Consider the following 12,428-nt stretch of genomic DNA (forward strand, 5'->3'; position numbering starts at 1 on the left):
TAGAGAATTGAGTACTAAATTGACCTGGGGTCTGTCTGTCCCCAAAGAGGTGGAGTTGCTGTAATGAGAATGGCATACCAGATGCATACGAGGGCCGTCTCTTCCCTCTCCTCATCCCTCTCTCAAAGAAGACAAGTTTGTTTCTCAAGGTGATTGTTGCAGTGATAAGGGAGAGGGTGTTATTAAGGGTGACAGCGAAGGGGCTGAGAGGCAGTGGCTGACTGGATAACCTTGTCCCCATCCCCGCCTCGCTTCCTTCTTCATGAGCATCTCCACCACCGGCCTGCCTGCTCGTCTGAACGCAATCTGCTGGCTGGAATTACCTCCCGGCCCCAGGAAAACTAAACATGATTTCTGACCTTTCCTTTCTGTGTTCAACAGTAACCTTTGCTGATCCGCCCACGCTACAAGACCAATGCAACGAGCAAAGGACGAAAAGGAGGGGATTTTTTTATTTTTTTTAAGGAGCGCAAGGATGAATGTGTGTTTAGCTGAATTTATGTATGCATGAATATTTATGGGCAAGTACAAAGTGTAGACGAAATACCTGAAGCATGAAACACTTGTACAATCAAAAAACACTGCAGTAAAAACTACTATGGTGTTTCAGTGTTCACGTTCTCTTTTTTTTTTAAGTTTGCGATGTGTTATACTGCAAAAGTCTTCCTGGTATTTTGTCCACTGTCTGTAAGCTGATGCTGCTTCTGCGTATGCTGACCGAGTATCACAGAAGCTGCCACTATAGTGTGTTTGCCTCGGAAAAAAAAAAAGAGCACAAGCTAGTGTGTTTGCAGAAATACTGTATCTTTCAACTGGCTAAATTCATTACATCATCACTCTGAGCTCTTGTTGTTCTTTGCCTTGTCAGCAAGTTTTGCATTGGTATTATCATTAGTAGTTTGTAAGATAAGGCTAATTGATCTCCACCTACCCAGTGTATTAGTGAATTGTTGTGCTACTCCTTCCACTGACTCTGCATAACTCCTACAGCCTCAGCACAATCTGACCCACAGGAGCAAAGCACATCCCTATAGAAATTATTTCATCATCTCTCTCTCTCTCTGTTGCTCTCCTGCCTTCTCTCTCCTTGTCTGTCATTCGTAAACCCAATTCACCCCACCCCTCCCCTTCAAAACAGCCCAGTTCGTGCTGATGTGAGGGTAAATGTAAGAGCTTACGGGCAGAGTGACCTGAACATCCCAGGCAGACTCGGTGGAGTTAGCTGACTGAACTCTTGGTGAGCAAAGGCCTGTGTATCAGTATTGTTTGTGTAAGAGCACCAGAGGGGATTTGGACAAGGAGTTTGAGCTCTGAATGTGTGACCCAGAGCTGGCTTTACTATTGGATTAGCTCACCCTGATCCCCACAACCTCTGAACATACTCCCTAGTATTTCAAGATCTCTCCATTTATGCCCAGCCAAGCACATTGTGACCAGTAATCTATAGTTTTCGTCTCTCCAAAGGGAGAAGATATACTGTTCAGCTTTTTTGCTTTGCCCCTATCGTTCCTCCCTCCATCTCACTGGTTTAGCCATACTTTTCTCTATTTTGCACTCGGTCTGTGTGCGTGCGTATGTGTTTGTGTGTCTCTCCCACTTTCTATATCTCAGAACAAATTCCTATTGTCCACCTCTCTATTTTTGCTGTTTCTTTTTTTTTTTTCCAACCGATTGCTCTTGCTCTAACTACCTCTTTCTCCTTCATTCCTCCTCGCTTTTCTAAAGGGGATCAGTAGAGCTTAGAGGCCTTCCTGTTGGTTCATTACTAAGCTCCTCTGACACAGAGAACTTGTCTCTCTAGTAAAAAGGGAGAAGAAGAAGAGCACAGACCACTGTGTTGTCTTTTATACCACATAAAAAAAAAAACCTGAGCACAGAACAGCAACGTTGCATGTACCCTGCAGTCTCAATCTAGACTTCTAATCTTTCTCCGCACTCCCTTATCTTCACTTTCCATTTTACTTATTTCTTCTTGTTCTGGTTCTATCCTCCTCTCTCTTCTTGTTCCGTCACATCTCAGTGACCTGCAGCAAACCTTTTCATTGTCCTTCAGTTTGAGTAAACATAAAAACGAAATGCAATGCTGCTGCTGGGCCCACAATATAAAACACAGCTCATGAAAGGAAAACAGACCCGTGCCACTCAGCATATGTGTACACCGTATGAGTCTACGTGTAAATATGTAACCTATAGTGGGCATGTCTCTTTGTGTGCGTATGTGTTCCTATTATCATCCAAATCCGACTTCCCACTGAGTGTGTGCTCGCGTGAGAGAGAAAGTGTGTATGTGCGTTAGAGCTGCATGGGTATGTATGAATTCGCCTGTTTGTCCTCTCTGTGTGGGTGTGCGTGTGGGCGGCAGGCCTGCCTTGAAAATGCCAGAGCCTGTTTCTAATCCAGGCCTCCTCAGTGGGCTGTAGCTCTAGCTGTGCCAGGCAGGCCTGCTGCAACACCAACAGAGCCCCAGCTGACAGCTCGCCTGCTCCTCTTTCTGCTTTCTGGACAATATTTGAGCTTAAAACTTTAACAGTAGGTTAAGCTGGAAAATACAAAGAGCCACAGAGGAATACAAAAATGCAGCACTTGCACAGAAATATCATTTAGCCCGTGAGCAGAATGGATCTTTAAAAAAAAGCCTGATACAAAAGACAAAATCAAATGAAATGACAGTCTACAAAGGAAGGAAACACTAAGGGGCAGGCGGTAATGATGGAACGCTAAAAGACGAGCTGCTGGTAAAAGGTTTAGGATGAAATCAAAGTGGTTAAAGCTGATTTATCTTGCCTAAGAACGCCAAACTCTCTAAGGAGGGACTGAACAGCCTTTCAAAAATGAAATATCAGCAGCAGACAGTGCCAGTCATCAGTGCCATGTGTGATGGAAAATCAATCTATTTCATATCAGAGACCTGCGAGGAGAAAATGAGAGAGACAGGTCCCTGCTGCCTCCTTGCTGTGCCTCTTTAAACGTCTCCCCAACAGAAACATCCCAGAACGATCTGCGTCATCGGTGACGGAGACGTTCACAGCGCTGGTGGCTCAATGTGTAACGGCTGCTGTTCTGCTAGATTAGGTAGGTGATTGGCCATTAATATTCATTTCACAGTGTGTCTTTGTTAGGCGGCAGCAGGGGCTGACAGTGTTTGGATGGATTTACTCTACCATATATATTTCCTTTAGTTCTATAGTGCAGTGCAGTTTCCTGATATGGATTCTGTCAAGCTACCTATTGGCCGAGTCTTCTCCAATTCTCATAAATTTGCTCTAAATATCAAACAAAAGTGAACGCTCCATAAAAAGGTAAAAAAGGAAATGCTCAGTTTTGCTCAGGTATCCAAGAGTCATCAAATATTGAGTGGAATTAGGAGAATATGTTCTACCTTATTCCTGTGTGAGGTCATTTCAGTTTTTACTGCAATAATAATCAGGGATAGTGCGCTGTGCTCGCCTGGGCCTGTCTGGGCTTAATAACAGCAGAGAGTTGCTCCCACTGAAGCGGAGGTCCAGCAGGCATAAAACCACAGTAACAGGTCTTTCCCTCATGGATGGAAACCTAGTGCAGGTGATCTGAACTGTCCTCCTCATAATGAGATTAAGGGACTAATTAGGATGACTGTGTGTTTTAGTGTGACTGTGTGCACTGAGGAATATATGCCCCCTATCGGACTAGCGGCGTGGCCCCTGAGAGAGCAGGCCACGCTGAGTCTGTCCCTCGTGTCCCTCCCTCCACTGCACTAAGAGCCTAATTAATATTTTTGCATCCGCTCTGCAGTACACTGGGTTGATTTATACTCTAGAAGTTACTGATCTGGATGGTGAAGGCAGGCAGATAAGCACAAAAAACAAATAATAATAATATTGAAGGTAGTTAAATTTAGCAGTGATTACTGAGAAAATCAGAATTACAGCGAATAAGATGCTAAAGCTTGTGAAAGTAGGGCATAACACAGGCTATTAGCTAACATAAATTATCTTTGCCAATAATTACAAAGGAAAGAATTCAGGACAGCAGACTAGAAGAAGAAGAGCAGATTTTAAAATGACAGTCAGATCGTTCCCCTCCCCACAAACGACGTCTCCCCGCTTTCACTTCTGTCCTAACCTGTTAAAGTCACGCTTGTGTTTGATTGCCCCTGTGGTGGCACTCTGACCTGTTCATTTAAGATGATGTGCGACTCTCAGGTCTGTTCCAGCACTCATTTGTTCCTCAGCGGGGTCCCCACGGCCAGCCACTAAGAAGACCCCATACTGACCAAAGTGCCCTGGGAGCTCTAAACCCAGCTACTCACAACCAAGTAAAGAGACAGCTGAGTGTCATTGTTAATGTGGACACACAGCACCACAATGGCAAAATCAATGGAGCTATAGGGGACATCAATCTTGACAGCACAAGACCCTTGTGCTTGTCTCACCACTCCTGTAAATGTTTTAGAGAAAGAGGGAGGATTGCATAGAAAGAAAGAAAGAATGAAAGAAAGACAGAAAGAAAGAACGAACGAATGAAAGCATGGGGGACTGACAGTGATCTTTATTGGCCTTTCCTCCATTCATCTCAAGGGGTTATGCTGTCCTTTGAAGATTGTGCATGTGACAGGCAGCCAAGTGGCCAGCAATCCTAATTCACCCAAAACAGGCAGGGGTTTTTAGGTAAAGCCTCAGAAGTGCTGCACAGCAGCTGCACACATTTGGCATCATTTTTGCATTTTCTCTGCCTCTGTTTTAACCATCCAAACCTCTCTCTTTGCACCAGGATGACAAATACTGAACAGCATCCCTCCTTTAAATAACAAAAAGGAACTTGCTTTGTTACGTGGTGACACGAGATGAGATGCACACCAAATAATAACAGTGAGGTTTTGTTGTTTCTGCCACTGACTTGAAGGATGCCTCTGCATCCCATTAACATATATGCAGAGAGACAGTGAGTACATAAAAGCCTCCAAATATGGGAGAGATCAAAGAGGACAGAATTAAGGCCAAATAATGAGGATCTTGGCAAGATCCCTGCACATTTATTGATTGTTTGGCAAGCTGAACAAGCTTCTGCTCCATTTTTCCTGTCTATACTATTTAGTCTTGTGATTCAAATGCACAAGATCAAGCAGTGTGGGTTTTAACTGGATCTTTGCAATGGCTACGGTTCCAGTACTGATTCTAATAACTATCTAAATTACAGTGTAATAATAATGTGTTCACAACAGGAAACAGGGAAAGAGAGATGGGCAGAGCTCACCACATCAGTGAAACATTCTTTAATCAAAAAAAGCATACGCATGAGAGATTAATCCATAAATCCAGTATTTGAATTATTATCAGTAAAAAACAACAAAAAATTACAAATTGCTGCAAACCTAGTGACATGTAGTCAAGTCAAGATTACATCAAACTTCCTGTTTGATGTCACCCAGTCTTTTAAATCTACTCTCACATAATTTGGTTACGTTTTGTTCAAATTGCTCCCATACTGAATAGAAGTGCAACAACAAGAAGGAAAGGGAAGTGGGATAGGACAAAAGAAGAGTGTTATTATTATTGCATTTAGAGCAGTGGAACAGATGAGATCAGAGGGGAAGAAATGAAGAGAATTAGCCTAGATAAGGCAGATGAAAAAGAAGGATGTGAATAAATGATGAAGAAAAGAAGACAACTACCTCCACGGCTCTCGCTGTCAGCTGGTTTCACCTGGATGGGGCGAGTCATCTGGAAGAGAGAAAAGAAAGAGTGTCAGCGAGGTTAGAGGTGGCGACTTGGGCCGGCGTTGCTACAACAGAAGGCCACAAACCAGGGATGTCAAGCTCCCATATGAATAGCTACTCTGCAATACTGATCAAAGTGCCGTGGCTGCGGAGGCAACCTAAACACCATCATACAGCTGAGTCAACTTGATACTGTAGTGTTTCTGGAGCTGGCTACTTAGTGAAAACAAAACAATCTAAGCTCCCATTTACACACACACACACACACACACACACACAATCCTATTTGGGATTTTTCATGGCGGCTGCATGGAGAAGTTGAAGGGCTGCATATGTGTGTCTAAGTGAGAGAGACCAAGGCAGTCCTAATAAAAGTGAATCCAGCCACAGGAGGAGAGAGATCAATGCAGGCCTATTGATCCAGGCCCTTGGGCTGTGGAGAGTGTCTGGCTGGGAAGGATTCTCTGGTTAGAAGGCTCACTCTAATCCACTGGACCCTGATAAGAATGGCATTGCCTGGATTAGATGCCTCTGTCATCACAGCCTTTGTGTCACGCTCTCCTCCTTCCCCAATCTTACCTCCTTCTTTTTTCATTATTGTTGTTCAAGCTGAACAGTTTTGCCCGACTTTGGCAGATTTGTTTGGAAGAAGGGTGAAAGATGTAACTATGATTCCCGAAATGTTTGTTACAGCAGCAGCTGTTTTTAAATTGAATATATGAGTCTTACATGCTGGTTATACACCCACCTGTGCATATAATATGTATATGTAAGATGATTTATCTGCATACGTCAAAATGCCAGCATCACACCCTACTTTGACTGAGGCAACAACTGTGAGAACAAAAAGACTGAGACCACAAATAGCCCAAACATGTAACAAGATTACTGGAATATAAAAGCAACCTCTTGAACCATTTGTAGCTGCTATTTAAGACCACTTGTCATTCCTGGTGTTGCAGTCAAATGACTAAGAAACCGCCATGTGCTGATATTTTTATGGCCAGATATGTATATTTTGAACCATCGTCCTGTCATGCATCTTTTTCCCCCCCCGTTCAATTCCAGAACAGGGCTGAAAAGGTCAGATTTAAAGACAGGGCAGTCCAATAAAAGCATGACATGTTCAAGGAGAAACACCATAATGGGATTTTAAAATGTCTTAATAACATGCTGATATATGGGGCAGAGGCCCAGGCCCGATTCATTAAGTGCTAAACGTATCCATTTTCACCTTGAGGAACTGAGTAACCTTCCCTAGCTGAAATTATTCCATAAATTTACCCATCGTAAATAATAACTAGAACTAGCTAAGACTTTGTAGGAAAACAGAGAGGATGTTATCCTTGTGAAGGTTGTGGTTTCAGCTCCTCGTGTCTTGGGTGGCTCCTCTCTCTCTCCCTATCCATCTACAAGTGCTTTCTTTTCCTTGTATAACACGAGCAAAGTAGCACTACGGTATGCTAATGCCAAGCCACGGGGTGCACTGCTCCACAGCGTGTTCGGATAGATTACAGAGTCAACCGCAATACTATTGCACACGTTCAAAGCAACCTCCGAGACAGAAACACCTCTGAAACGGGGAAAGAAACAGCCGCAAGACAAATTCGCAGATAACTTAACAACCCTCAGCTCCTTCGCAACAACACAGGAAATCTTTGAATTTGCCTTTGACGTGTCAAACGGACAAAAGACGCTTCGATCCTGCCAGTTGATTTTTGTTCAAATGCATGATGGAGGAGGCCAAATCCACGGCTGTGGCTCTACAATGCTATGATCTCAGCCATCTCTACAGGGTGCCTGTGTGTGGGAGGCAGTTCTCTAAAGCTAGTTACTGTTCAGCCTCCAACATGCCAGCTTAATGGTCTATTTATTTGCCCGAGAGCAATGCATTATGGTCCAGAACAGTCACAGCTGATGGCTCTCAGTTTGTTAAATTTCCCTTGAACACATAAAGAAAATCGTGTAATTCCAGCAGAAATTAAGTGCAAATTGTACACCCGTACTATTAGCGTGCTCACACATGCACAGACAAGGTAACTTAAGTTAAATTTATTAAGTACTGGTGTTGCCAAGGAAACCATTAATTAACTCAGCTACTTTAGGGCATCTTTTCTCACTATGCCCTTTAACAACTGGAGCTCGCAGATTATTGACATGCTAATAAAGAATGAAACAATAACTGATTCTTTTCTCTCTTTTATCTATTAATAAATATTTGGGAATGATCAAGTGAGAGCCTCGAATGAAAATACCAGACCAAAAAAAAAAAAAAAATAGGTGAGATTTTGGAAAACGACAAGAAGAAATGGAGAAAGTCGTAAGAGAAGCACAGCGCCGAAGGGAGAAAGAGAGTGAAGGAAAAAGATGCCTGCAGCTCTTAGATAAGATTGCCTCTCTGCTGAGTGCCATTTCTGCTGCTCTGACTCCACTTTCCTGCCTTTCACTTTCAAACACACTGTGAAAAAACCCCCAAAAAGACAAAACAAAGAGGTAAAAAAACAAAGCACCTGCATTATACAAACACTGTATATTTACAGCACAAATTAACCACCTGCCTCCCTAGGCTACCCTCTGCTCAAATGTACTGTTTGCATATTTGTGGGACATCAATTATAATTGGCAAAACGATGAAAATGCATTTTGAATGTGAATAAATACTGGGAGAGAAACTCGCTATATCTATATGTCTGATATTGTGGAGCACAAATAATTTGTCTCTTATATTCATTTTTTTTCTAAATTTGTTCATTATTATTTGCATCACCGGATCTACAAGGGGAACCAACCACATACTGCATTAATCAAGATTTTGATTTATTTAATGGGTTTTGTATCTCCCACAGAATCGTTGTTATACTAATTTCATCATTATGTAAAAATACATTTGCGGTAAAATAAAAGTTTGATGCATGTGCCTTCTGTCCTAAACATGTTTTTTAAACTGTGTGGAAGAAAAGATGGGGACTTTCTTCTTTCTTTACATTACTTATTCTGAATCTTAAAGGTTATTACAAGGAGATTGTGAAAGTAAACTGATCGTGTTTGACTGAAGCCAATAAATAAGCTTCAATCAGTTGCTTCACGATCTTCAAACTAGCTAACATTCTTTGAATTCCACCTCGAGCGAAAAGAGTTTCTGGTTTTCCCAGTAAGCGCCCTGGTCTTTCTCCATTTCCCATTCCACACACTGTGTTGCTCTAAGGGCTTTGACAAATCTATATGCTTTCATTGAACCGCCTCATTTGCCCAGTTAAGCCCGCAGTCAGTTGAATTAAAGCTTTTAACACTAGTATGTTGCTGTTTTATGAGAAGGGTCAGATGGAAACCCCGGGGCTTGCAGAACATAATGTAGTGTGCACTATGCCTGGAATATACACACTCAGCCAGCTGGTTTGTCTCTGTTCATTAGTCTACAAGACTGATGGTCAGCTATCTCTTTACATATACTGTTACAAAGTGATACACATATCCAAGTACCATATCACACTTTTTTAACCTGGTAAAATGGCACCTAACACAGGTGTGGTTTCTGTTTAAGCAATCCCTAACCACCTCTGGGATCGAGCCATTTGAGTGTCTGATTTTATATTTCACCACAAAAGTCAAAGGATGTGTAGTTGAGATTTTGTCAGCCAGGTGTGGTGGATTTCAAGTCTACTGCTGGCACTATCTGTGACAGGAGGAAGTTCATAACTAGAGTTTAGCAGGATTGAGCAGTACAAAGTCCCATTCTTTAAATGGTGAAACCCAGGAGACGGCCAGTAGAGAGACAATAACGCAAGACCTGGTGCGATTCCAAGTGCAAATTTTGAACTTTCATATTTATGAAAAGAGATACACGTAAAGATGAACAGTAAACAGAAATAAAACTGCAGTAAATCCCGTCTTGTTTTTTAAAAAGCCAATTCCTCAGTAGAAGCAGTCCTTTAGAAACAGTTATCCAACAGCTCTTACTTACAGGGCTGCAATAAAATAACTCTAACAGCCATATAATATGTGTGATGTCTTCTGGCTTTCGTTCCAGTTTAATATAGAGTAATGTTTGTTCTGGGATCATTAATACGCATTAGTGGGCCATCAGAGCTCATACTGCTGCACTGCTCAGTAACAGGAGCATAAACAGCCCCCTTCCGACTGGGCCGTCTCAGCTGATATAATTAATATTTCCAATTATTGATCTGAGGGAGTGCTGAGTGGTGACTGTCCGGGGGCCCCGGCTCTAGCTAATAAATCTGTACTGTATACAGTAGGAAGGAGAGCGTAGAGAGGAAGAGAGCATGACAGCAGAGAGCCTTTGTGTAATGTTTTACACTTTAAAAGTGCTTCGTTGCAATCACAATAGTAATACATTATGTGCATTTTTGTTTTGGTTAAGTTTTGTTTTTATGCTGTAGCATTCTTGGGGGAAGCACTTTGTCATGTTTATCTTGAAAGGTGTAATACAAATTAGATTTTACTTATTAAAAAAGTGAAAGCCCTGCTTCTTGTCACCAACCATTAGCACAAGTTCTTGATATATTCCCATTACCGTGGGCCTATAACACAATGTATGTGATTTCAAATACATTAGATGTTGGATGTTAGCAAATATGGACCCAAATATAAAGTTCATGAGTGTAGCAAACAAAATGAATATTTGAATGAAAGATAAGAATCACTTATTAAGTCCAGGAACAAAACAATACAAAGACACCAGAGATAGCCACAGAAAGAACACAAGGGCAAAAAGCCAGACCGCCAGCTGACAGAGACAACACTACCTACATACAAAAATGTGATTGGGTGCAGGCGAAAACAGCCAAACGCAGGGGAAACTCATTACCAAAACAAAACAGGAAATGAACTCAGTCATCAAGCATAGCAATCCGGTCGTTAAGTGATGACGTGAGGAATCCTACTTCCGGGCCTAAAGTAGTCTGCGTTTAATATGGCTTTTGTGTTGTTAATATGTTTAATATTTTGTATTTTCTTCTATTTGATCTCAAAAAGCTCCTAAAAACAGTCAGTGATCACTGTTGACCTCTCTCGGCTTTTATTACCGCTAATCATTTATTTAAGCTCAGTTTTTAAAACCTTAGGATGTAACTACAGCACAGCCCATGCAGCAGTATATGAATGACTAACCTCGTATTGTGGATGGATTATCTCTGTTGTTCTCCTGGCTGAAGTTTGGTCCTTTTACAGCATCCTGCCATGCGATTACATTTGTTCCTGACCACCGAGAACACTCACGTTAACTTTTATCGAGTGAAAAAAAAGTTCGCTTGTTTATATTATGCTAACATAGCTGTGTCGCTAGCGGTCACATAGCACATCATTATATACCAGCTAGCCAAACTTCAGTAACCCTACAAACGTCACTGCTGTTTGGCTTTCTGTCTTCATTTATGTTGGAAGTGATAACAGAGCTGTATATTTTAATTTGTTTCCAAAAGCCCCGCAGTCAGGACATGCTATATTGTATTTAGATAGAAGCTAACGAGCTAACTTCCTGCTAACTTCTAACTCAGTTAAATCTCATAAATTCTGTTTTCATGGATGCATGGATGTTAAACTCAATTGTTACACCTGGTAGAGCAGAATGCTGATCATTTTATTAAAGATGAAAGACTTTAGACAGTTTTTCAACTCTCAGTAATGCCATAGTGATCGTTTGATATATGGACCTGCAGCGGAGTTTAGGCCCAGACACGGCTAGTGACGTCAGACTTAACGACCGGATTAAATAAAAACAGTTAAATAAACAGAATTTCATGCATGGGTTTATATTCATGTGCATTTAACTAATAACTACACTTCTGAATGAATGAGGCATTGCTGCCTACACTATACTCATCCTGTACTGCTCGTGCGTGAATGCTCACATGTGTTTGAATGCATGAGGGAGAATGTTTGTCCAAATGATTTATAATTTAGCCATATGTGGAAATGTGCTGGCAGCAGCAGTGTGGTGGTCCTGATAAGAAGCATCAGTCAGTGCTGAGAAGATGGCAGCCACTATAAGCTTTGGGATTCCTATCAGAAGCAAAAGGATTTAAAGCTCGAGGCACTGACATGGACTGACAGACACCTGCAGACCTCAGCTAGTCGGTATCAGATTTGTAAGAAGGAAAAGTTCTACTCAATAAATCTACATTCACTTTGAATAGAAATAAGACACAGGCTTTATTATGATTTTCTTGCAGGATTTCATGTGTGGAGGTGCACTCAAAGATAAACATGTATACTGCTGCTCAGAGTGCAATTTGTTTTTACTCTGTGCTTATGCTGTATGATTAAGTGTTACTTTTTTACAAAGGCTGAACAACTTATATTGGAACAAAATTGTTAATATCCATCTGTTACACTGAATGCTTCTTCTTGTAATACACCAATTAGCAATGAAGCCACAGCTAACTCACGAACATGTGCAATCTGTAGTACCATAACCACTAGCACCACTACAACATCTCTGATTAAGACCATTAGACCTTCTGTTGTCTGATGCCATCCAAGTTCCTGTTTATTTCTTCCCCCAAAACACTAACTGCCTCCCAGAAACAGCCTGAAGTCCATCTACCGAATGCTTTCCAAAAGACTTTCCAACCCTCTCTATTATCATAGCTTTAGTAGCTGAAGTGGTTGGCCAGCTGTCTGCCTGCTACAGCCCTCATTACACAGACAACAGAACTCGGCTCTCATCAAGATTTCATGAAGGTGAATGTCACACATCAGAACTACCTCATTTGTG

General features: G+C 41.7%; 1 protein-coding gene across 11 annotated transcripts in view; it reads right to left on the minus strand.

The window, feature by feature from the left end:
- The window catches only part of celf5a (cugbp, Elav-like family member 5a), a 192,771-nt gene that overhangs the window by 80,545 nt on the left and 99,798 nt on the right, over nucleotides 1–12,428 (minus strand). For all 11 annotated transcript variants that reach the window (XM_040040263.1, XM_040040268.1, XM_040040270.1 and 8 more), the window contains exon 3: nucleotides 5,651–5,699. In XM_040040263.1, the coding sequence (XP_039896197.1) occupies nucleotides 5,651–5,699 (49 nt within the window). The remainder of the gene's footprint in view (nucleotides 1–5,650; nucleotides 5,700–12,428) is intronic.

The sequence above is a fragment of the Simochromis diagramma genome, unplaced genomic scaffold (genome assembly GCF_900408965.1).
Source record: "Simochromis diagramma unplaced genomic scaffold, fSimDia1.1 OVJJ01000026.1, whole genome shotgun sequence".
NCBI lineage: Eukaryota > Metazoa > Chordata > Actinopteri > Cichliformes > Cichlidae > Simochromis > Simochromis diagramma.